This window comes from Typha angustifolia, chromosome 15 (genome assembly GCF_048772165.1).
Source record: "Typha angustifolia cultivar Huaian chromosome 15, ASM4877216v1, whole genome shotgun sequence".
Classification (NCBI taxonomy): domain Eukaryota; kingdom Viridiplantae; phylum Streptophyta; class Magnoliopsida; order Poales; family Typhaceae; genus Typha; species Typha angustifolia.
This window is the reverse complement of record NC_133253.1, coordinates 10,068,315-10,095,931: the sequence shown is the minus strand read 5'-3', so window position 1 is coordinate 10,095,931 and position 27,617 is coordinate 10,068,315. Positions and strand designations below refer to the sequence as shown.

Below are 27,617 nucleotides of genomic sequence, written 5' to 3'. Positions count from 1 at the left end.
ACGACCCTTTTTTTCTGAAGATATATATCCATTGGTCCAATATTTTCAAAGTTTACTGTAACACTAGAAGTCCTATGGGTAGAACTACTGCCCCCATATTCTCTCTCCTTGTATATTAACCGATCTAGATCTCTGAAAGTTACCACCAATGCTTCTTCTTATCTCTTCCTCTTCTCTATGCATATTTCTGCTCTTTTTCATTATCCTCCTCATCTGTCTCTCCTCATCCTTCTCACTTTGTACAGGATTATGCATCAATTCTTCACGAACTATTGACTCTCTTTGTTGTGCAAATTGTTTTTGCCAATTAAATGAGCCAATATCTGCTTTCTAACTTCCAAGAACACTTGAGTGCAAGCTGCTACATTTCCTTGTCTTCCAGCTAAATGTTCTTTCAAACGGCTGATACCATCACTCATTTCCTTTCCACACCAGTTGCATTTAATATATCTTTTATCTTACCCAATAGTGCTACAATGTTGCCACCCAATATCGGTATCATATGACTTCTCTTTGGAGCCATTGATATTTCAACTCTGCAACTAAAAAATATAAACAAAAATCAAAATAAAATATAAAATAATTTAAAATTTATGAGGCATAACTGCATAAGCAGTATCAACTACAGCAGCTCTAGGTGCTGCTGCTGCATAATGGAAAAAAAAATTAAAAACTAAAAAAAAAACTTACCCAAAGTTGCTGGAGATCGAGGTCGTCGAATCTTCATTGGAGAATGTCGCTGGAGGTCGAGGTCACCGGAGATCTACTCAGTCGCCGATGAGAAAGAGACCCGTGAAAAAGAGAGAAAGAAAGAAAAGGGAGAGAGAGGTAGGTGGGGGGGGGGGGGGGGGGGGTTGAAGACATCAATTATTGACGTCCCTCGGGTCGGATCCGGGTCGAAACGGACCGAAACCAGCCAGTCCCAACCGGATCCGACCCGGGGGACATCAATAATTGGTGTCCCCACCCCCCACCTGCCTCTCTCCCTTTTCTCTCTCTTTCTCTCTTTTCCTCTCTTTCTCTCTTTTCTTTCTCTCTTTTCTTTCTCTCTTTCTCACGGATCTCTTACTCTCTTTTTCACCGGCGATTGAGTAGTGAGTAGATCTCCGTCTCTCTAGTGACCTCGACCTCAATCTTCGGCGATCTTGGGTAAGTTTTTTTTTTCAGTTTTTTTTTTCCATTGTGCAGCAGCTGCATCTGCAGTAGGTGCTGCTGCGCACCAGCTGCAGTTGCTGCTGCACTGCTACAGCAGCACAACCTGCAGCAGGCCAACAGCGCACTGCTGTTTTACTGCTGCTACAGCAGAGACTTCTCTGCTTCTCTACTGCAGAGAAGCAGCAGCAGCTTCTCTGCTGCAGCAGCACCTGGTGCTGCTTATGTAGTTATGCCACATAAATTTTAAATTATTTTATATTTTATTTTGATTTTTGTTTATGTTTTTTTAGTTGCAGAGCTAAAATATCAATGGCTCCAAAAGAGAAGTCATATGATACCGACATTGGGTGGCAACATTGCAACACTATTGGGCAAGATAAAAGACGCGTTAAATGCAACTGGTGTGGAAAAGAAATGAGTGGTGGTCTCAGCCGTTTGAAAGAACATTTAGTTGGAAGACAAGGAAATGTAGCAGCTTGTACTCAAGTGTTTTTGCAAGTTAAAAAGCAGATGTTGGCTCATTTAATTGGCAAAAAGAAGGATAAACAATCTGCACAACACAGAGTCAATGATTCGTGAAGAATTGATGTATAATCCTGTACACATTGATGATGATAGCAGTGAGCAAAGTGAGGAGGATGAGGAGAGACATATGAGGAGGATAATAAAAGAGAGCAGAAATATGCATAGAGAAATGTAAGAGATGAGAAGAAGCACTGGTGGTAACTTTCAGAGATCTAGATTAGTTAATATACGAGGAGAGGGAGAATATGGGGGCAGTAGTTCTACCCATAGGACTCCTGGTGTTACAATAGAGTGAAAATATTGGACCAATGGATATATATCTTCAGAAAAAAAGGGGTCGTACATAGACTTCCATCAAGACAGCTCAAAGGAATTAAAAATGCAAAGAAACACATCAGTAGAGCTATCTCTAAATTTTTCTTCTACAACCATATTTCTTTCAATGTAGCTGATAGCCCTTACTATCACACTATGGTGGATACTATACAATCAGTAGGGCCTGGTGTTCCCTCTCCTAGTTCAAATGATATTGCTACTAAATATCTTGACTCAGAGGTAGATGAATTTCATACTTATATTGAGACATTTAAACGGTATTGGATGAATCTGGTTGTACACTGATGTATGATGGGTAGAGTACACAAAACAGAAGAAATATAATTAATTTCTTAGTGTACTATAGTATGGGGACAATATTTTTGAAGTCTGTGGATACTACTGCTCATTTCAAAAATGCAGATTATTGTCAGTTGATGGATGAGGTAGTACAAGAAATCGGTGAAAAAAGAGTAGTCCAAGTGATTACTGATAATGGGGCAAATTATAAAGCTGCTGAAAATTTACTAATGATTAAAAGACCTCATTTATATTGGACGCCATGTGCTGCATATTGTATTAATATGATGTTAGAAGATATTGCAAAAGAACTTGAAATTGACATGGTCGTATGTGAAGGTCAGAGGTTAACAAATTTTATATATAACCATGGTTGGTGTCTTAATTTACTCAGGCAGATGATTGGTGGTAGGGAGATCATCAGACCCGGCATCACTAGATTTGCCACTCACTTTTTGGCCTTGGAGAGCATCATGCGCTACAAGGATGATATTATGCGGATGTTTACATCACAGGAGTGGTCTATGAAAATTAAGAATATCAAACCTAAAAATAAATTTTTAGGTGAAACTTTGAAAAATATGGCTCTTAGAAATACATTTTTGGATAATATTATAATTGCTACCGTAGTATTTGAGCTTCTTGTCAAAGTATTAAGACTTGTAGACAGTGATAATAAGTCTGAGATGGGTTTCTTATATGAGGCAATGGACATAGATAGCTAAAGAATCAATTAAAAAAAATGTGGGCCAAAGTTATAGGAAGTGATGGAAGATGATTGATTCTATAGTTGGAACAAACAACTACATAGAGATATACACACTGGTAAGCATGCTTTCAAGTTTTAAGTTTTAATTACTTTTATTTATGAATATTTAAAAATTTGAATGCTTATAAAATTTAAATTTCTACAGGGTATTTTCTTAATCTAAGATTTCAATTCTCTACAAATGTCAATAATGATAGTGAAGTCTTGTTGGGGGTTAGAAAGGTAATCAGCAAGCTTGAGCCCGATATTCATAAACAAATCCTATGCGATAAAGAAATGAGTTATGATTCAATTAAATAATTTTATTATTATTTGTTTCAAGTTTTAACTTTCAATATAATTAATAAGCTAATAATATATTTCTGATTTCAGATGGAGAGATATAGATTGAGAGCTGGGCAATCCAGTACTGCTAAAGTTGCTGCAGTTATATCTCATAACACTCTAGCTGAATGGTGGTCTATTTATGGATGGAAAGAGGCACCAAATTTAACGCCAATAGTAAAGAAGATTTTAAGTCAAACTGTATCTTCATCACAGTGTGAAAGAAATTGGACTACTTTCTTCTTAATCTATACAAAAACTCGCAACTGATTGACAATGGAAAGATTGGAGAGGTTAGTTTTTTGTCATTATAATATGAGATTGAGGGAGAGAAATTTAAAAAGAAAGGCAGAAAATGAACAACTGATTGATTTAAATCATGTTTTTGATGAAGAAAACCCTTGACTCCATAGATCAGAGAAATAGAGGATAGGTTATTAGATAACAGAGATAACCCATAGTTAGATGAAATATTGGGAGAGACCACGATGAGGGCAGAGGCTGGTACGAGTCATTCAGCAACGAGAGATAGTATACCTACTAGTACTAATCATAGTCCTGATAATACATATGGTGGTGAGATCGTTCCATCTACATTTGCTGGGGAAAGTCAAGGAGGCATAAGGAGTGAAGACAGAGAAACTGAGGATATATATACATATCAGCGACGTTGTCATGAGATGCATTTTGGTTCCTATGATTATGATATATCAAGTATTTCTTGTTTGGAGCCATCACAAGATCCATATCAAGATCCATATGCTAGTTATTATCCTCAGTATCCTCAGTATTCTCAGGCACAAGATCTAAATGCTGATTATTATCTTGGTTATTATCCTCCTCAAACGTAAGTCACACAACAAGATCCATACAATATAACTAGTATGATGGAATCACTTTTTGGAGCATCAGGTCCCAGACATCAATATTTACAAACTTATGATGATTATGATGATGAAGACTATAGAAATTTACGAGAACCAGCTTAGTATTCAACAAAGTTTTAAATTTTGAGTAAGTTAATATAATTTTTTTAAGTTTTTAGACTTCATATGTGAGTAACTTTTGTTTTCTTATTTTTTGTCATTTTTTCTGCATTTTTAAATAATATTTAGAATTTTATATAATTAAAAAATAGTCTGATCCGATATGAACGACCGATACGTATTGTTTTTCTGGACGGCCAATACCGATCCCAATCCCGATACTGGGAACCTTGGGTATGTCACCTTCTTGGCTCCCATCCTCCAATCTACTGAGTAGATCGACTTCCTTACTATCTAGTCAACCTCTCCAGAGATGCGATGCGATGATATAATGGGATAGCTTTTGGGGTGTCATCATCAGCCTCGTTGTCATTATAATCTGGCCTCATACTTGTATCCCCAGTTCTCACCCTTCTACTTTCAACCTCTTAGGATGTTATTCAACTATGGATTATCTCTATCATCAAGGACTCTAACCTCTACCTCTCTGATCTAAGGCATCAATGGATCTTTAACATCAAATACATGATCGAAATCAATGAGGTCATCACTTTGTTGTCTCCTTTAACTATGGATTATCTCTATCATCAAAGGACTCTAACCTCTACCTCTCTGATGAAGAGGCCATGACAACTGGAAGCAACAGCAAGAATAGTATGGACAGATGTCATCTAGGCAACAGGAGAAAAGGTCTCCTTGTAGTCTATCTCATTCTTGAGTAAAGCCCCCAGTAATCAGACAAGCTTTGTACCTAGCAATAGATCCATCAGGTCGATACTTAACCTTAAAACTCATTTGCAGCTGACAGGCACGATGTCGGCCTAGAGAAGGACAACATCCCAAGTATACATTCGCTGAAGGGCCTGAAGCTCATTTATCATAGCCTGCTGCCACTCTAGAACCTAGACAGCCTCATGATATGATCTAGGCTGATGGGTGTAGTGGATGGCTACGAGGAAAGTGTGAAAGTATGTAGCTGAAGATATCAAAAAGCCATACCAGTCGGGATGGCGATGCTCATGGTCTAGATAACGATGAGCTGGTGTAGGAGCTGTCACAGAATAGGATGGGATGATCGGAAGGATACTACCAGTAGAGGGAAGCTGAGTTGTAGAAGGGGGACATGACCTGCGAGTGTAGAAATACGGTAGGGTCATCATGGGAGGGGGGTACTCCTCTAAAAGATTTGGAACCTTAGCAAGAGAGTGGTCTAGAGTAGCAGATGGAAGTGACAGTAAAGGAGTGTCTATGGGTAGAGGAGTATCAGGCGAGTGGGGGCAGATAATGGGGCTGAAGTAGGGACATCTGAGGGGACGAAAGATTTGATAGGTGTAGGGAGATCCGAAAAGGATAAGTCTAAGGGAGAGAAAGCATCAAAGGTGAAAAAGGGTATCTCTTCTAAAAAAGTGACATAATGTGATATCCTAAGACGACGAGAAGAAGTGTCATAACAACGATAGCCTTTATGCTCAGGTTTATATCCTAGAAAGACGCACTTAGCTGCTCAAAGGGACAACTAGTGTTCACCCAGAGGAAGAACAAAGTATGTGCATCCAAAGACACAAAGATGACCATAAGATAGTGAAGTACCATGAGATGCTCGTACAGGGTTCACACCATCAAAGACTAAAGATGGAATTCGATTGATTAATAGAGAGCAGTAAGAAGAGTCTCAACCCAATAAAAACAAAGATTAGAAGCCTCAAAAAGAAGAGCACGAGTGGTCTCAAGAAGATGATGCTTCCGTTCAGCAACACCATTCTGAGCAGAGGTATACAGACAATTCTGAGTAGAGGTATACAGACACGATTGCTGAGGCAGCGTGCCAGCAAAAGCATAAATAGAACAAAACTCAAAGGAGAGATTCTCACGAGCACCATCAATTCGAAAGAATTTAATAGATCGGCCGAACTGAGTACGAACCATAGAAGAGAACTCACGATAGATTTGGCATACCTTAGAGCACTGACGCATGAGATAAATCTAGGTGAAACAAGAGAAATCATCAATAAAGCATACATAACAGAGAAAAATAAGACCCGAAGAAAGAAGAACATGACTACTCCAAATGTCAAAGTGGATAAGATTAAAAAGAGAATCAAAGATACTCTCACTAAGAGGAAAAGAGAGAGCTCGCTGTTTTGCCAACCTACAACTAGTAAAAATAGACAAATAAGAAAAACGACTACTACCTAAGGACCCAAATTTGGACAAGATCTTGAAACACTGACTAGATATATGACCTAGACATCGATGCCACAAGTTTGAAGGAGAGAGAAGAGTGACATGACAAGCATTGGGACTAGGTGGTGGAAAGTGAAGCTGGTCTAGGTAGTAAAGCCCTCAAATCCGACTATCGGTGCCAATCCTTTGGCCTATAGACAGGTCCTGCACAATACAAGAAGTAGAAGAGAAGAACACAGTGTAACCAGAGTCAGAAAGCTGAGTTACAAAAATAAGACTCATTGTAAGATTGGGAATAAGCCAAACATTAGATAAGGTAAGACGATTAATAGGATCAGTGGTCAGGGTGATGTTACCAATGTGAGAGATAGGATAATAAGTCCCATTAGTAGTGTGAACATGAGGAAGAGAGGTGGGGGCAGGGGTGATACAAGTAAAAGTAGATGAATCACCTATTATATGATGTGAGGCGCCAGAATCAAAAATCCAAGGTTTAGTTATACCAAAGAAAACAAAGGCAGAAGTAGAGGCACTAGTGAAGCTAAGGCTCTTACAACTGATCAAAACACCAAATGCCATTTAGAAGAGACAATATTTCAAACACCTTAAGGGTGTTTCAAAATTTGCTAACTTAGGCTTTTTGTCAAACATTTGGTGAGCAGAAATATTAAACAGTGCTGCAGAATAAAAATGAGGGCTGCAAACCCTGTGGGCTTTCGTCGAACAGTTGGTGGGCACTCGCTACTGCTGTTGTGGATTGACGAGCACCAATTGAGCTGCAGTGGCAATCGAATACGATGACTACAGCATGTTGCTGTGGCTGCTGCTGAAAAACAGAAGTTCTCGTCGCAGAGAACTTTTGTCGAGCAATTGATGGGCACTTGTTGCTGCAGCTATTGTAGACTTGACGAAAAGGGCTGCTACTGCTGGAACTCGAGGCTAAAGGAGAAGATGACAAAGATGCGACCAAATGTCGAGCTAAGAAGAAACGATTTGCTCCTCCGGTGAGTGGTGGAGACAAAGGAGGGATGCTTGAGAATGACGATGAGGGAACTCGAATTGAGCTGGGGCTGTCTAATGAAACAATGAAGACGGTGAAGGGGAAGGCAAAGATGGCTTGAACTAAATCTCTAGAGATGGGAAAGCTCTGATACCATGTAACAATAGAAGATCCAAACCTAGAACGAGTTCGGAGAGGAGAGAATGATGACGAGAAGCTTGGATTGAGCTGAGGCTGTCTAACGAAACAATGAAAACAAGAGGAAGGTAGAGATGGCTTGAGCTAAATTTCTAGAGATGGGAAAGCTCTGATACCGTGTAAAAGAAGATCCAAACCTAGAATGGGTTTGGAGAGAAGAGAGGAGGAGAGAAGAGGGGAAAGCTCTGATACCATGTAACAATAGAAGATCCAAACCTAGAATGGGTTTGGAGAGAAGAGAGGAGGAGAGAAGAGAATTTTGGTGAATGTGTTTCATTCCAATGATAGAGGGACCCTTGCCCTATTTATACAAAGTCACCATATATATAAATAATTAAATAGAATATAAGCAAATAACTCTAATAATGATATATGAGGGACTTGATTGTTATAAATAGAAGACTATTCATTGCTAATTTAATAGTGGAATGAGTAACTCGGACCTGATCAAAATACATGGGAGGACATTGGTCTACACAGACTATAATTTCCTACAATTTAGAGACTTAGACTTATTTCTTACTCGGGCTCTAATGCGATTCAACTAGCTCATGCAAATAAGTAAATGACTTAAACAATTAAGACTCTAACTAATCTAATCCAACTTGTTCATGCAAATAAGTGAATGACTTAAATAACTAGGACTCTAACTTAACCACGTAAGAAAATAAAACAAATAAGATAAATAGCTCAATCCATTGAGCCTAATATTCTCCTTCCATGTGATCTAATCAGGTCCTAATCACATCAAATGAGTTAGACAAATCTTCTCCAGTAAGTTGATAAGCAAAAAGTATGAATATTGGAAGCTGATAAACAAATAAATAGCTCAATCCATCGAGTATAATATCCTCCTAATCACATCAAATGAGTTAGACAAATCTTCTCCAGTAAGTTGATAAGCAAAAAGTATGAATATTGGAAGCTGATAAACAAATAAATAGCTCAATCCATCGAGTATAATATCCTTCTATGTGACCCAGTCAGGTCCTAATTACATCAAATGAATTAGACGAATCTTCTCCAGTAATCTAATAAGCAAAAAGTATGAATATTGGAATTTCAAATCATAAGCTAAAAAGCAAAAAGTATAAACATCAGAATTTCAAATTAAAACTGAATGATAAAGCAGATAGTAAGATTTTACATGGAAACCTATATACAAAAAGTCAGGAGACATCTATTAGACAATTACTTTGAAGAAAAACCAAGATACTATTAGATAATGAGTTTATTTCAAGTTCTCTACATCTTCAATGGATTGTCTTTGTCTATTTATATCATGCAAAGCTGTCCGAGAACCACCGCTTTTTGGAAAGAAGCCTCTTTCATTCACTTTCATTTCTTCCTTTAGTAGGCTCGCTCTCGGTTGACCAAAAGCCTGCTCAGCAGTGGATTCGAACCACTGACACAAGGATTTTCAATCCTTTGCTCTAACCTGCTGAGCTGCCTGAACCAACCATGTATTTCACAAAAATGAAAACTTTCAACGATCGACTAGCATGTGTTAAGCATATAGCTAGTGTTCCTTATGAGCCAGGATCAAATTCAGATTTTGAATATGATTGGGCTGAATAGTGGTAGAACCTGGTGAACTGGGCCTACTACTACTGCTTTGGGTGACATTCCCTGATCTTAAATTTCATTAGTGAGCTGGTTCGGTCTATCCCTTAACTTAACCTAGGGAGGATGCCCTTCTTTTCGATAGAATGACTGTGAGATTGGAGGAGTGCTGATTCGAGACAAGCATCCAGTTGTTGCCTGAAAGAGCAGGAAACTGAATGAGACGGAGCATAGGGCTAGGATGGGCTATGGAAGGAGCGGCGCAAAGAAAGAGGCATGCAAGGAAAGAATCGAGCATTAGCATCCGCTCCCGAAGAAGCAAAGAAGGCATTTTCTTTTGCAGGGGTGGTGGGTGGGGTCAGAAGAAGAATGAAGCAGAATGAGAATGATTTCAGTAGCTAGTTCCAGGGTAGGTGGGCTTATAAAGCCAGCTAGTTAGCTAGCGAAGGGAGGCCGGTAAGGGCTTGTAAGGAAGCGTGCAAGAGCATTTGATAGAAGTCAGTGGGCAAGGAAGGAAGCTAGAACACATAAGAGGAAGTTACTTTTTTGGGTGTTGTCACCCATATCCTGTTGGAAGTTTGGTAAATTTGTTAGTTATTACACAAGGATGATTTTCAGTTCTAAATGGACAACTGGATTACTTGTTATCTCAGAAATCACTGAAGTAAGCTTTCTCCAATGGTCATGGCGTAGTATAATCTTTTCTTGCTGCAGTTCAATTTTATATTTATTACTTTGTCTCAGAGAATTTTCAGTTGTGTTCTCTGAAATGATTTTGATGCGGACATCACTGATAGGACGCGATGGCGTGTGTTCCAGCGCAGGAGGCGCCAACAGTTGATGATCCCTCCTATAGGGATCTGGTTCTGATTTTTATTTATTTAGGGTGTCTTTTGTTTATTTCCTATGTAGGGTGTTTTTTGCTTAATTCCATTGTAGGTCTATATATAGATCCGTTATATTTCCTTTGGAGCTTAATGAAAGTTTATATGATTTATTCTCCAGAGGATTTTGGTGTGAAACCTTTTTTTTAGAGTGGAGGTGTGAAACCCCATTCCTTCTCTTCTTATTTCTCTATTTCATTTTCCTCCACCACGTTTTGCATCAGATTTACTTGCTTCCACTTTGGTTGATCCAGGGAAAGATGAGCTGTTTGATGATTAATGATATTGATGCTGGGCTGGGAAGATTTGGTGAGTAATTACTATTGACCTGTATGTTTTGGTAATACAATCATCTCAAGAAATAGAAATAGTTTAATAGGATCTGTGATCCATAAATTAAAGTGTAGTCAGCATGCCCTATACAGATTCTTTGTGGCAAATGTATATTTTCCTTTTTTCTAGTAAATAGTTTATGCTGCTTCTGACTTTCTCAAACATACTTGAGACTCATTTTTAATTCTATGTTCAGCACCTTGCCTTTCAGGAGATCTTACATATTCTTAGGTTGGTGAAGCAACCATGACATGACAATTGAATTACAATCAAGAAAATCTACCTAAATTTATTTCTTATTTTTTGCCAGGAAACACGCAAATGACCGTCAATTCTCAAATTGTGGTTGGAACGCTAATGAATTTGTCAGATAATCCTACTAGAGTTAGCATTGGACAAAAATGGAGAGCATCAGATGTTACGCATAGGGTACCCATAATAGTAACTGGAAACGATTTATCAACAATTTATGCTCCCTTGATTCGTGATGGAAGGATGGAGAAGTTCTATTGGTAGGGTTCTTTTTAAGATGTCTCTTCATTCATCAGATGTTCAAAATAGCATGGGTATATTACGAACTCTACTTATTTTTTAAAAAAGATAACTCCAAATGAAGTAATTTGGAGTTGCATAAAGGCAAATTATCTACATGGCTTCTATATATACTTTACCTAGTTTTTATACTTTATTCTAGCGATATCTTGCTCAAGAAGTTTGACATTTAAGAAATCACGTCAACTTCCTACAGTACAGATTACAAAATGTGCAGCATGATATAACTTTATTTTGATGAACTTAGAAAAATTTCCTTTCTCAGCCCATTTGCTAACCCTCATGATTTTACTTTGACATCATGATTGAGAAAATAGCCTATAATGTCCAAGGAGTAAAAGTTTTTAGATGGTTAATCAGGTTAAAAATGTAATGGATATGTGAAGAATAGTACTCGATTCAGTGTCAGCAAATTCTACTGTAGACCCAGATTAACATTCTAGTAACTGAAAGAATAAAAAAAGAAAGTTTCTTTGTTAGAGATATTGACCTTATATCAGGGTAGAGTTTCTGTCTGCCATTGTCTTCCAAATATAGTGCAGAAATTTAGAACTGTTCCTTGTTCATTCATTTTCCTCCTCATTTTTCTCTTCCTTTCTTCTACTTATCTTTTTTAGTTTTGGTTTGGACTACTTTTTAATTACTTAAAAAGCTTCTTCCATATATGGCTTGGTCAAGATCCAGATTCTCAGAAGAGGGACTCCTTCCGAAAAATGATCTAAAATATTGAAAAATATCAGGAATTGAGGAGAATAAAGATAGAAAAATTTAGATTGTTCACATAAGATAGTAGCCACATAATACAAAGAGGGAAAATACTACGAACAATATTGAACTTTGGATGCATTTAATAAATGCCTGTACTCATTGGCATCATCACCTCTGCATATAAGAGAAGGTAGGAAGCCTCATGTTATTTAAGGCTAATAACCACCTCTGCAAAAGTGGTGAGAGTAGGGGTGTTAAAAGAAAAGGTTAAAATGGTAGAGTGAAGAAAGAAAAAAATAATACAAAAAGAAAAAAAAAGAGAAAAATAGAAAGAAAACATAAAATGTGGCGCTCAAAACATCAAGAGACTAATAATTGATGTGTCAAATTGCATTCACGTTAGATGCAACTTATGATGTATTCCAGTATAGCCTGCGTAAAAAAAATTTCTTTTTTTTTACGGCCAATACAGTCGATATTAGGATCAAAAAACCAGTTTTGGATTGATAAGGGCTAATTTCGATAACGTATTAGTACTGGCCGATACTTCGAAAGATGACATAGCCATAAATATTTTGTAATCCGAATATGTTTGAGAATGGGCCCTCTAAGCAACCTCATTCAAAAGCTCTCTGCTGGTTAGAGTTTTTTTAAGTGGTTTAGTCCCATGTTTAATCCTAATAATTACACAAAATACTGATCCAGCAGTACCAATAGAACACAAACAGCCTAAGATAGTAGCTTTACATCCTGATAGTTGTATGAATCTAATATATGTGAGTGGTTTAATCCTATGTTGACTTGAGAGATCCCAATATGTACACAAAAAATACTGATCCAGCAGTACCAATGGAACACACACAGAGCCTAAACGAGAAACTTTTGATTTATGTAAGATGGCCAACAAAATATAGTAGCTTTACATCCTGAGAGTTGTATGCATCTAATATATGTACCATTAAATTACTGTTTTTAATCCTATAGTTTTTACTGTTTTCAGTTCCTTTTCTTAATCAGGTTATATCCACCTGTTCACAGAAGATTTTTCCCCTAGCTGCTAATCTTATACATGAATTTGACTATGTTCTTGTCATCTTGTGTTCTTCCTCTGGTATTATGTTACTTTTGTGTGCAAAATCAGGCAGCCGGACCGTGAAGATATAGTTAACATTGTTCACCGAATGTATGCAAAAGATGGAATATCGAGAGAGGATGTCCTACAAATTGTAGACACATTCCCAAACCAAGGTACAAAATAATTTCTTTTTTTTTGATATTTAGGAGAGCAAGCTTAAAACAAATTGGAAAGATGCTTTGCATTTTGATGTTGTTTTCGTTTGTACTCTGATATGTTTGAATATTTCCTTATTTTACAGCCTAGTGTAAAAACTAAAACGGGTGTCTCAGGCTTGAGGATCATCCCAATACCAATTCTATATTTGACTTTTATTTTAGTGTCATGTTTTTGATACAATTAGTTAGAGTCTTTTATTATTGCATTAGTTATTTGTTTTCATTAAAATAATTTTTTTGTAGGCAGTTGAGGACGCGTTCGAATGCATTTGTGAATGCCTGCATCAGGTTCACAAATACAGAGAATGCAAAATGCGCGTTCGAACGCGGTCGGGCGCATATAAACGCGACGTTCGAACGCCTGCATCGCGTTCGCATCGATAGAGAACGCATTTTGTGCGTTCGAACGCGATCAGGCGCGTTCGAATGCGATCGGTAAGAATCTTCTAGAATTAGAGTTAATAATTATATTCTGGCTTGTTGGCTAGCCTCTATAAAGGTGTGAATGACAGCCAAAATCATTAAGCTATTGGATTATTGGTTTCTTGCCTTTTATCTTCTCTCTATTCTCTCTACCCTAATCTCTCACCTCCTTCTTCACCAACCTACCACCTCTACCATTGGCAAGCCTAACTTCTAATCTCTCTCGTCTATTGAGTCCTCCCTCTTCCTGGAATCTCGACCACTTCTTCCCCTTCATTTTTATCCCTTAAACAATATCAACCCTTCACCCTCATCTCCATTATCATCCATAACCCAAACTTTTACTCCTCCCGTCACCACCACCATCATCCGCACTATATCGTGTTTTTGTCCCAATTGCAGTTCGAATCTGCGAAGGGCGTAAATATAAAAATCGTAGATCAGGGAGTTACGGATCAATTCCACTTGGTTTCGTAATTTTCTGACTGCAGGAGAATATTTGATGAATATTTTTCCTCAGTTGCACGGACTGCTTCCAACAATAAATCCAGATCTTAAAAGAATTGTTCTGTAGCCCATCTGCTTTCCATTTTCTGGTGGGATGGGATGACGTTTAGTGGTACATTTGACTTAGAAGGCATCTTCCCCTTCACCAATAGTATATCCTTCTGTGAAGAATAATATTTTTACTCTACTTCCTCCATTGGGCATGACTTCTCACTAACAGGTGCAAAAGTGGAGAGCTTGCCTTCCTATAGGGGCTGTAAGGATCAGCTCCCTTTGAATTAGAAAGAATAACCATTTTTTGCTGGCCTCTAGACACTCTTCAGGGTGGAGGATGCCTTTTCTATCTCAAGTCTATTTTCAAATATAGGATGGCTCAAAAGAAAGTTTGCTTGTCCTCTTTTGCAAACAAGAGAAGAACTTGCACTAAATTGAAAATTAGAAAATCTTTTGTAGCTATGGTTGCTTCTGTCCTGTTAATTTGTTACTACATTTTTCCTTTGTTTCAAGAGGTGCATCCTTATTTATCTTCACCACATGCCTCACATTTTCTTCACAAATTCAAAAAAGGAGTATCTTAAGGCAAACATTCAATAATTATTTGTCCCTCTTTCAAGAACCAAGTCTCTACCATCCTGAAGTATATAATAAATGTAACCACAAAGTACACTCTAAACGTCTAAACGTCCATATGATATGGAAAAATTAGGCAAAAAAAAAAAAATCGGCATATTTCTTTTGTGATGACCAAATATTACCCTTGCTAACTGTGCCCTTTGGCATAGTTATGACATTACCGAGAATTTTGACACCAATATAGTGAAGTATCACAAAGCTTCGCCATGTCAACCATCAAAGTATCTTGTCCTACATTGATCTGTGTTTGTCTTGTAAGTCACTTCCACCGACCTTTTTGAATTTTTCCTTTTCTGTACATTTAAGTCAGAGAGAGTGGATTTATGCCATGGTTGTTGATATCAACTTATTAAGAGTTGAAGGAGTTGAAGGAAAACAGTTGTGCTGTGGAATGAAAAATTCTCACTTAAGTAATTTATATCTGTTGGAAAACAATGTTTTCAAGTTCAAGAATTTTATTTCTCTTGTAGCATAGATAGGTCTACCAGATCTATCTATTAGAATCAATTCTCCTCTTGGTGTTCTAATTGTTCAAGTTGGCTTCTAGTAATGCTTTTCATGGAAAAAAGCTAATTGTTATGTGTATTCAAGGATTGTCATGCTAATGAGCTTACCGGCAATTGGCACAAGTTGTGCTGATGGCATAGCTTGTGCTGATTCATGTGGAGCGACACTGGTAATCCCATATCATCTGTTATGTGTACAGTATTGGGAGGAACTTACTATGTGCCGATCAAAACCCATTAAATTAAGTCAAAAGAGACCCAATGATAAATCTAGCTTAATTTTGCTAAATCTATCATTTGTAGAACATTATATATAGATTTAGCATTTTGGTACTAGATTTACAAGAAACAAAATACTCTTTACAATGTAGGAATCAAAGAGACTAGGACGTGCTGACAGTACATCGGCACAACACATGCTACAATCAGTGCATATCAGTTCCTTCTTATATTTGAAAAGTTGGACTTACTTTATGTGCATAAAAGATTAACTAGCTAAAAGTTAGTGCTTCTTACTATGTAATATAGGAAAAACACCAAAAGTTTGAAGATAGCCTCATGTCAATGGCATGTTTGCCTTGACTATATGTATTCACATGGACAACTATGGAGTTTTGTGAGAGGGTGTGGACAGAAGCCAAAACCATGATGCTGACACTTGAGATATTTGTGCAGCAATACATGAGATGATAATACTAAGTTATTAGCAGTAATTATAATTTTTTGTTTTACATGCTGTTTGTCAAGCTCTATAGTTGAATATCAGGACAGATATAACTACATACACAATCCTATATTTTGGCTTTCTTATTTTTATTTCTAATTTCTAATTTCGATTAAACTACTTTTGTATCAGTCAATAAGAAAATTATGATAGGATCGATTCATTCTAATATTTTCCATTTTACATGTGCAATGATTTAGTAAAGAATATCCATATTCACTTGTGCAGCGTTAGACTTTTATGGAGCTATGAGGTCTAGGACTTATGATCAATCAATCTCCAAGGTATTCATATGTTTGAGAGATGAAACATTCGTAGGACTTAAATTTTTTTTTGAAATTCATGAACATAGAAGATTTAGTTGGTAGCATTTATCTATTCCTCTTATTTGTTTGAATTATTAAATAATCATTATGTTTATTTCTCTACTTCTACCAATTAATCTATGAGTTTTCTTGTCCATTACTCAACAACATGATAGTACAGGTTCCAATTTACCTTCTTCTTATATGAAACAAGCATAATTAGTAAATTTAAAGCAAGTTAAACAATAATTATGGGTTTTCTGCTCTTTTACGATGTCCCTTACAATAATATCATCATTCATCAAAGATTTTATTCTGCCTTTTGCTTGCTATCAGACAGTTCATTGTTGTTGTTTGGGAGAGGAAGGTTGATAAGAGGGGAGATTCGAGAAAATATTGAATGAACTTGCCTCATATCTTTCCATTTGGATCCAACTCAAGGGAGATCAATAGTTGATGCCCCTTAGCTGCTTTTCCTTTTGTTTTCAAATTTTTTTTAATCTCTCTCTTCCTCTCTCTCTCTCTCTCTCTCTCTCTCTCTCTCTCTCTCTCTCTCTCTCTCTCTCTCTCTCTCTTCCATTTCAGATCTAGAAAAGCCTTACAAGTACTTTTATCTCTCTTTTTAGAGAAATCTAATTTATCTTCCAAAAAATCCACATAAAAACGAATGCAAGGTTTATGAAGTTGGAGAAGTTTTTATGATTTTATCCTTATTCTTTTATTCGATCCTTAGCTTCAATTACATTAGCATTAATTTTCCTACCATAGACAAGTTATGTTTCCACCTCAACCTGTCCTTTCCAACTATTGTCTCACATGTTTCAAACTGAATGGTCCTAGTACATTCCTGAACCTTATTTGATCAGAGACTTAATTATGAAAAGAGAAGCTTCTGAAGCCTAGGCATTCTTTCTTTCATATGAAAAGGATTCCCATCATATTTGGTGTACGCACCTCCCGTTGGGAAACTTTCAGATATCTTGGCTTCTGTGATTGCTAACCAGCCATAGTAGGAGTGAAAGAAGAGACCCATAATCTACTTCCTAAAGAACTAGGGCCTACTTACCCCCAGATTTCCAAATGTACCTTCCTAGGATAATAACATTGCTTCCCACTTCCATAATCTTAGTTGTTTTATTTCGATAACATATTTTATATTCTGTAATGTAACCTCCACTTATAGTTTTCCAATTTCATAGGTTATCACTTGTAACAATCATTTTATAGATTATTTTCTTTTCATTTCTTTTACTTTCAACTTGTAGTGGGTAAGCGATACTGGTGGATATGAAAAACTTGGAGAGAAACTTATCGAGGGAAGAAAGAAGGGCAAACTTCCTACTTTTGTTCCTCCTAAGGTAGTAAATTTTCTTAGCCACTTCTACATGCATCTCATACTTCATATTTGTCCATTTTATTGATGTTTTTTTATTAGGGTTAAATATATTTTACTCTCATATACTTATACCTAAAATTATTTTATCCTTCTGTACTCAAAAAGTCTCAAATCAATTCATATACTTACAACAAAAATGAGATCGTTCGTTTTTCTATTAAAGTTAATGTTGCATGCCCAAATAACCCAAATACTTCGTAGTGTAAATTAAGAAAAATAGATTGGGTATTGATTTTTGTTTAACACATATTATCTTCTTCCTAGATGTGATTTAACTATTAAACTTCATAAAAACCCAGATTTAATAATATTTACTATATAATTTGCACAATATAGAAAATAAGAGGATAAAAGCATTCTTTGAAGAGAAAAAAAGGACTATATAAGAAGGCAAGGACATCTTTGTCTATAAAAAACTAGAAATAGAGGAAATTCAGCCCACCATTTAATTTTAAATATTTTTTGGCATGCTCATTTAATTTGGATAAAAAAAGTAACAGTCTCGTTTTAGTCCCAAGTACAGATATTGAAGAAATAAAGTGATTTTGAATATAAATATAGATGGATAAAATGTATTTAACTCTTTTTATTATTTCTCAACATTATAGACGACACTCCATTCTTGCAATACTAAAGACAAGAAAAGAAATGAGTATGAGCCCCAGTTTTTTTCAATCATAAATGTGCATCAAATGATTAGAGAGCTATTATTATTCTATGTGATGATGCCTCATATAGAATGCCAACAAATTGGAAATTAGGTTCTAGAATGAGAGTGGCATTTTGCTTCTTTACTAGGAGACTCAACTCCTTATAGAGACACATTGTTATTGTTGAATGGTGGAGACAGGCAGTCAGCTATCAATTAAGTAAAATGAATGCAAATTTTATGAATATTTGATGATGCCTCCTTATTAGTTATAAGAGGATAGAATTTCAGAACAGACAGAAGTAGTGACCTTTCTATTACTGTTCAAGAAGGCAGCAATTTTAGAGGTGGAAAGTGTTTCCAATAGAGAACCAACTTTCTCCTTTCTATTACTGTTCAAGAAGACAGCAATTTTAGAGGTGGAAAGTGTTTCCAATAGAGAGAGACAAAACTTTCATTTTTCATGTCATGCATTACTAGATTACTAAATTAATTGCCTTTTGTCACGACCCGATTTCAGAGTCATGACAGTACCAATAGGCTTGAAATACACCGGGCCTAATAATAACCATCCAACTCTATAGAATAAACTCAAAATTTATTTAATAACTCCAATCCAAACTCTCAAATAAATAAAGATACTCAAGATATATATCCAATGTTTTCCAAATGAAACTAAGGCAACTGATAGATTCTAAAATTTGAAGTTACAAACCCCTACTATAACTAAAGGTCAAAAGGCGAAAATCCCACCTAGAGGTAAATAAATCACGATGCACCATGTTCATTCACCATGCCGAACAACATCTAAAATATTAAAGAAGCTCAATTGGTGCATATTTTTGGCTTGCTATCATTGTCAGTATTTGACAATGAAAAAACAATTAAACCAAGCTACCTTCTTTTCGCTTGCAAGTAGCTTTACTGACAATAAACTATGGAGAATATTGAAGATTAAAATGACTAAGAGTAAGAGATTTATTCATTAAGGATATTAGGTCCATAACCGGAAAAGGTAATCAGATGATTAAGATTAACCTTGGATCCATATAGCTTTGCCAAATTTTGAACTCGGGTCAGATCTTAATCCCAGTGTAATTCAGGATCCATATCCAATCCATTTAATAGTTAGGCCATTGAGATTGCAATAGGAGCAAATTCCAATCCTCAATATATGGCTCCCATATCATCTACATAATAATAAAATAATTAGTGAAAAATAAAAGATGTTTACTTTCTATTTTTAACTATCAACTACCTAATCATATCTCTGTTGATCTGATTGATCGCAATACATGTCGTACGGGATTATGCTCAAAAGTCAAGCGACACCACCATTTTGCACCAAGTGGATCAACATGTGGGGATGGTACTACGGGTAGGGATGGTATTATCAAGGATTCGAGTTTCGGCCGATCCCGATCCAGGCCGAAACCCTACTGCCTGCTGCAGCCGCCTGCAGCAGGCAGCTGTCTGCTGACAGCAGTAGCTGTCAGCATCAGCTGCTGCTAACAGCAGCAGCTGAAGCTAGAGAGAGAGGGAGAGTGAGGGAGAGAAAAGGAGAGAGAGAGAGGGAAAAAGCAAGAGAGAGTGAGAGAGAGAGGAAAGATTAAAAAAAAAAGAGGGTATGAGAGAGAGAAAATAGAAGAGAGAGTGAGGGAGAGGGAAAGATTAAAAAAAAGGGTTTGAGAGAGAGGAAAAAAGGAAGAGAGAGTGAGGGAGAGGGAAAGATTAAAAAAAAGTGAGAAAGAGAGAAAAAGATCAAAAAAAGAATGTGGGAGAGAATGAATACTTTAGACTAACAATTAGAGGGATAGAAAAGAAGAGAGGGAGAAAAAGAGATTTTTACTTTTTAGGCTTTATATGTGAGTAATTATTATTTCTTATTTTCTTATAATTTTTTCTAAATTTTTAGAAATTTCTCTAACATTTTTAATAATATTTAGAATTTTATTTAATTAAAATAGTCTGATCCGATACAGGCGGCCGATACGGCCGATACAGCCGATACGTATCGTTTTTTCAGACGGTCGATCCCGATCCCGATACCGATTTTTGGAACCTTGGGTATTATATGATCACCAACTACTTCGATAGGAGGTGGGAGTCTATCTGGTCGTCCAACATATTGGCGTTCCCATGTCCAAACCTAATTTACCTATATATATATATATATCATCTTATAAAATAGAACAAACAAAACAAATAAAAGTAGATTAAACCTATAACAAGATAAGGGTCCTGCTATCTCTAATGCACCAAGACGAGAAGCTCGACATAACTCTCGATAAAGTACTACTATTGCTGCACTACCCTAGCTAATGGTGCTAGTGTACTACAAGTCCCATGGTAGAGGTAAATAAATCAACTAGACCGCAGCTCCTAACTTGTCATCCAAAATGCAGCCACCCAAAAGTGATAAAATATAAGCTCGAGCATATCTCTGTAGAGTGTGATCATTAGCATCTGCGTGTAGCGTCGCAAATGTGTCACGCAACCACTACATCCGGATCGAACAAATAATGTAACTCAAGCAAGGACATAAAAATAAAGCAAGAGTACAACATTTAATTTCACTGACCTACAAAACTGTCCCATAATTGCACTTCTTTAACGGCAAAGAAACAGTAGTGGAATCTCCTGAACCCATATATTCCGTTAAATTTAAGATGCTCTCTCCAAAAATACCAGATCTAGCTGATCCCTGTAAAGGGAGAGCGATTTGAGAAGTAGCTCCCTTAACTTATAGCAAACGAGAATTGGACATATGATTAATTGATAGATGATTACAAAAATATACAAAACAAAATGGATCAAGCAAATGTTGTTGCCAAAGGATTATGAATAGATATGTGTCAGACCATGGAAACAACAATCTTAAACTGGCATTCTTCAAGTTCTTTTGATGCATCATCTTGATAAATCCGTATAGATTCTGACATAGAATTAGTCCATAAACAACTTCCATTGCGATTGATTGCTTTATTGGACTTAGCGATTTCTTTTCTAGTCTTCACTAAGACGATAGATATAAAAAGGTTATCCCATCCGTTAGGAACCTATAGAACATGTGGAGAAGTTAAAAAGATGACTATTAAATGCTCCAAATAACTGGTGAGATATCTAAGAAAAATATAGATTATTTCACTAAACAAAGTTAATGAGTTTCTTTTAAGAATATAAGAAGTTAAAAAAAGGCAATGAAGTATTTTCCAAATGAAACTAAGCCAATTGAGCTAACAACAATTGAGCTAACAACTTAGCTCAATTGGTGAATCCACCCAAAAGTCAGTAAAATTAAATTTTATGCAACATGATATAAAAATCAAAACTCAACGATTAATAACAATAACCAACATGCCCACAATGTGAATAATAAGCACAAGTAACAATAAAGCAATTAATAGGTTGATAACATGTTTAATTTTTATTATGCAAAACTTCTCAATCTTAATATTGCCGGTTGTCTCAGTTTGGGATTGTGCACATGGATCCATGTTAATTAAAAGTCATCTCAAAATGGCGCTTGAATCTTTTCCTTGTAACCGACCTGATATAGCCCTCAGGTCTAAACCCTAAACCCTAATCCCTAAACACGTGCCTAGCACATGCGCCCATTTTATTTTAAAGAATATTACACCTTCATCCAAATTCACATCTAGGAATATAATTAAGAATTTTGAACTTTTTAGCATGCTAATTTCACATGATGTTACAAGTTGGTTCCTGAATAAGTGAAAAGTTAAAAAGAGAGAATAATAATAGAAGTGTTTTCGTTAGATAGAGATGGAAAGGGTTTCCTATTGAGAGAAAAACTTCATTACAGAATTCATTTCCATTGAGAGAGGAAGGTCAGGAGTACATTACTTGAATATTAAGTTAATTGCCTTTATTCAGAATGATCAGATCAGGGAAGATAGTTAAAAATCATAATTTCTTAATGTGATAGTTTCACTTGGATTTACAAGTTGGACCCTCAATAACTGAAAAGTGAAGAAAAAAAGGAACAGATTTTGTTAGATAGACCATGAATGATGCATGAAGTATGGATAGAATTCCTGACAAGTGCATGCTACGACAAGCACCTTATATTCCCTAAACTTGTGACATGACATCATTCTATAGATAGCCACTAATTATAAAAGTTGATAAAGCCTGTAGGCTTGCATTGGTAATGGAAAATATAGTACTGAAGGGTCCAGAAGAGAAGGCCCTATTATGTAAAACTGATAACGAAGATGACTCTACACTAGAACTATTTTAAGTATATAAAATGTGTATTAAGGTTGTTTTTGAATGTCAATAGATAAAGTTGTCTGAGAAACTATATCCTTTACTTGACTAAGTATGCAAAAAGTTTGAAAAAGATTGTCATCATTTAAGAAGAAACATTTTGCTTTTACATGATGAAGGGAGAGAGAATCCTAGAGAGTTGGAGAGATTGTGCTATATTAGTATGTAATAATGGTCTGAAATTATGGTTTTTGCTCTGATTTTCAGTGCTTTGAAAGAACAGTACTTCAGAGCTTTGGTAGTTTTTGGCTATTTGAGCTCTACTTTAACTGGTTCAAAACAATTGAGAGGAATTTAGAAAGTTGAGAAGGGGGAGTTGCGTATTCAAGACAGAAAGATAGATATGTATTGCACTATTGAATGATTTGAGCTTTTAGTAAAAATGGAATATGATGCAAATCGGGTCAGATCGGATTGTATCATAAGGACATTAGATTCTACGGACCGAGTATATTTATCTTATTTATTCTACTTATATAATTTAGTTAGAATCTAAGTAGGTTAAAGTTTATTTAATTAGCTAATTTTATTAACTTATGCACAGTTTCAGAAAAATATTCTGTAGATATTCATTAGTTGACTGAATATTATGAGACTACTTGGAGAAGATCGAAAACGCCCTAATCTACAAGTTTTGTATTTTAGGTTTTTCCATGTTATGATTCCATCTGTGGCATAATAAACATTCCGAGAAGGATAAGAAAGGTTGATTTAGCTAAGTCATATTTATCTCTAGGTCATGTTTATTTTTAATGTAAACCCTTAAGGCATAGTTAAATTATGTAAGTCATTAAGGCAAATTCAATTAAGTCATGTAAACCTCCAAGGCAAGTCTTAGTTTGAGTCGTATAAGCTTTTAAAGCTAAGTCTGAGAAGGACTCATTATACCCGACCTTCATATATAAAAAGGCTGAACTTTATTCATCCAAGTATCCAAGCATTGAGAATTAATTGAGTTCAGTTATTTTTTAATTCTTGCATTTACCGTTTTTATCATAGCCATTTTTATCGTCTTTATTTTTCTAGGAGTAGAACTAAGTTAGAAACCTCTAAGACAAATTTAATTAACTCATGTAAGCCTATAAGGCAAGTCTTAGTTCAAGTCGTATAAGCCTTTAGGGCTAAGTCCAAGTAGGACTCATTATATCCAACTTCTATATATAAAGGGGCTAGACTTTATTCATCGAAGATCCAAGCATTGAAAATTAATTGAGTTTAGTTATTTTCTTATTCTCGCATTTACCATTTTTATCATAGCTGTTAGATCGTTTTTATTTTTCTAAAAGTAGATCTAAGTTAGAAACCTCTAACGCAAGTTCAATTAAGTCATGTAAGCTTCTAACGCAAGTCTTAGTTCGAGTCGTATAAGCTTTTAGGGCTAAATTTAAGTAAGACTCATTGTACCTGATCTTTATATATAGAGGGGCTAGGCTTTATTCATCCAAGCATCCCAGTATTGAAAATTAATTAAGTTTAGTTATTCTTTTTATTCTCGCATTTATCGTTTTAATCATAGCCATTAGATCGTCTTTATTTTTTTAAAAGTAGATCTAAATTACAAACCTCTAAGGCAAGTTCAAGTTCAATTAAGTCATATAAGCCTCTAAGACAAGTCCTAGTTCGAGTCATATAAACCTTTAAGACTAAATCCGAGTAGGACTTATTGTATCCGACCTCTATATATAGAGGGGCTGTACTTTATTCATACAAGCATCCAAGCATTAAAAATTAATTGAGTTTAGTTATTATTTTATTCTTATATTTATTATTTTTATCATAGCTGTTAGATCATCTTTATTTTTCTAAGAGTAGATCTAAATTAGAAACCCAAATTCTACCTTCAATCCATAGCTACACCATCACCTCCAGTAGCCACCCTATCATACGGCCGTCCACCATTCTCCTTGACCATCTGTCACCCTCCAAAGATCGCCGCAACATCAGATATTTACCATTTTATCCCGTTCTGATCTTGCTCCACTATTTTAATTATGTCTTTTCATCCAGATATTCGATTGACGTGAAACTAGAGCCATTAGAACCCTATCTCGTAAGGGTACCACCACATATTTTCTTACTTCTGGATCGGTCCAGATCTGGTCTGTAATAGAATAGCAGTATGGATTACATATATTAAGGAATCACACAAATTTGTCTGTAATTCTTTTTTCTCTTAATATTTCAATTAGCACACTATCTTTAATAGAGTATGTCATGGATCAATATTGGGTTAATCACATGTCAGACCTGCGCAATTTGGCCCAATTTTCAACCCAAAAATACTAAATGGCCGTTTCAATCCTTTTCAGCCCTGAAAGAGCCCAAACTGCCCAAAACTTTACTGTACATCCTTGAAACCAGCTTTATTTTGATCAGGAGATTGTTTTAGGTAGCCCAAGGCCAAATTCGATTTGTTTCTACCAAAACAGGTTGGTTTCAGTTGAAACTTGAAATCATAAAATCTTGATCAATCTGTTTGTACCAAAACAGATTTGTTTTGACCAAAACTCGAAATCATAAATCTTGAACCAAATCATCTTTCAGTCAGGTTGGTGCTTTGGACAGAGTATTATACTTTCTTACAAGTTTGATCATTTGGTCGAACTTTTATGGAGATCATAGAATATGTAAAATTCTAATTTGCCTTTTTTTCAGAGAAAGAATTTCTGATTTTCGTGCTTTCTCCTTTCAAGAAATCTATGATCTATAAGATTAATGAAATAAACTCACTCAGTTTTGTTAACTTGAAACAGCAAACTGTGGAGGCATTACTTGAGTCCGGCCGTTCTCTTGTCGAGGAGCAGCAACTGATTATAAATTCAAGATTATCAAAGGAATACATGAAGAATATAGACGAATAGAAACCACATTGGTGGAGATGTACTTTGCTTAAATTTCAAACGTTTTTATTACAGATCACCAGATTGCACCTGCATTATGGACCAAACTTTGCAACTTTGCAGGCTGATGTGCCGGTTTACAAGTAAAGTAGACTGGAAAATCGATTTCCAAAGAAATTTTAAACTTGTTTAGGAAGTGCAAAAAAATAGGTGGTTCCCTCTTCTGTCGCACCTTGAATTCCAGAGTCTTTCACTTGGTCCTTTATTTTTATTTCTGAAATAATAGGTGGTTCACATATTTGACCATTTGCAAATACAACATTCCAAAGTAAACCATTTCCTAGACTTTTTCTTTTATTGAATATTTGAATCCAATAACTATTGGATTTTACCCTGCATTGTAAAATCTTGGTGTAGTTTTCATCCACTGTAATATATTTTCTTCCGCTTTCAACTATTCCGTGTTGAACTTATTAGAAAATTAAATGGTGGATAAAATTATGTGGAAGTATTAAGAAATATCTCTTAAGATTTGGAGGAAATGAAAAGTTTGGTAGAGAAAATTATATCTCTTTATATGACTGTTATCAACATTTCATTAGATGTTAGAACGGAGTCAAAAGCTTGGACAATTTTTTTTGGAGAAAGTAAATGCTTGGCCATTTGTTAAGATTCAGTAGATCAGTTTCAAAAGAAGGTAATTTTTTTTTTCACTTTCAGTTTTTATGGGTGATTTGCAGTAGAAATACTCTATTTTTGAGTTTGGACGAAATGCCCACTTTATGGTTTTTTTGTATGGTAGGCTTGTTTTCTTCCTAAACTATGCAAAGTTTTTATGAAAAGAAAGAGGGAATTCTACAAATTATTTATTAGTTGTATTAAGAGCATCTTATACTTGAATTAGACATGCCGGTATTTTATAATAATATAAAATTCTCTTCTTTCTTCGGCCAAAGAGAATAACCAATTGGACATGAAAGTATTTTATCATAATTAAAAAATCTCTTCTTTCTTCTTATATCAGTTTAAAGGATTACATAATACTTCCGAAGTTATTCCTCTTGTATTTCATAAATATTAATCTTTGTAGTTTACAATTACTGCTTTTGTAGTTTGACTTCTTGTAATTCATGGGTATGACTCTTGTAGTTTGCAATTATGACTCTTAACCTAAAAGGAGGGATCCCACGAAGGGAACGAAGTGGTCGAGATCCCAAAGAAGAGGGGTAACTCGATAGACGAGAGAGATTAGAGGTTAGAAGAAACCTTGCCAACGGTAGAGGTGGAAGGATGGTGAAGAAGGAGGAGGGAGAAGTCTAGAGAGAAGATAAGAGGCAAGAAATCAAGAATCCAATAATATTTTGAAGTTGGTTGCCATCCACATATTTATAGAGGCTAGCCAACAAGTCCTAAAACAATATGAAATCCTAATTCTAGAGAATTCCTGCCGATCGCATTCAAACGCGCCCGATCGCGTTCGAACGCACTCAAAAAATCCCTCTTGGGATTTGCGAACGTGACACAGGCATTCACAAATCATTTGAACGCGGACATTCACAAGGCGTTCACAAACGCGGGCGTTCACAAATGTGGGCATTCACAAGGCGTACACAAGCGTTCAAACACGACTTCACCTGCGTTCGAACGCGACCTACAGGAATTTTATTTTCATTAAAATAAACACCTAATGCAATAAGAAAAAATCATAATTAAGTGTATCAACCACCACGCTTCCCCCACCTTACCCTCAAGGTAAAAAGTCAGGAAAACGCTCCAAGATATCAGTCTCTAACTCCCATGTCGCCTCATCAGATGGCTTGCCAAACCACTCAACTAGAATCTCCATCTCCATTCTGGTACCATGTCGTCGTCGGCGTCTAGCAAGTACTCGAATTGGCTCTTCGATCTCTATCTCCTTCAATGGCTCCGGTAGAACCGATCCAACAATCTTATGATCTCCAATGCGCTCTCTCAACAATAAAATATGAAAGATAGGGTGTACTCTCGACCCCTCCGGCAACTCCAAACGATATGCAACCGGACTAATACGCTCCAACACCCAAATGCATCCGTGGTCCCGTAACAAACCGCCTTGATTCTCTAACTCTGGATGGCGCTCCGGATCATCCATCACCTTCTACAACAATTTCAAAATATCTGGGTCAGATGAACATGCATACCTCAGCTCGTCAAGGAAGGGAAAGGTAGGATGAATAGGCTGCAAGCTCGACGGTATTGGGTTGGCGCGATAG

At 36.1% G+C, this 27,617-nt stretch overlaps 1 protein-coding gene across 3 annotated transcripts in view; it reads left to right on the top strand.

The window, feature by feature from the left end:
* LOC140777566 (ribulose bisphosphate carboxylase/oxygenase activase, chloroplastic) overlaps window positions 1-25,819 on the top strand; it is a 61,595-nt gene extending 35,776 nt beyond the window's left edge. For all 3 annotated transcript variants that reach the window (XM_073121769.1, XM_073121768.1, XM_073121770.1), the window contains 6 exons: window positions 10,458-10,512; window positions 10,847-11,048; window positions 12,938-13,044; window positions 16,111-16,166; window positions 17,453-17,545; window positions 25,279-25,819. In XM_073121769.1, coding sequence (XP_072977870.1) covers window positions 10,458-10,512; window positions 10,847-11,048; window positions 12,938-13,044; window positions 16,111-16,166; window positions 17,453-17,545; window positions 25,279-25,386 — 621 coding nt within the window. In that variant the 3' untranslated portion in view covers window positions 25,387-25,819. The remainder of the gene's footprint in view (window positions 1-10,457; window positions 10,513-10,846; window positions 11,049-12,937; window positions 13,045-16,110; window positions 16,167-17,452; window positions 17,546-25,278) is intronic.
* Window positions 25,820-27,617: the final 1,798 nt, after the last annotated feature.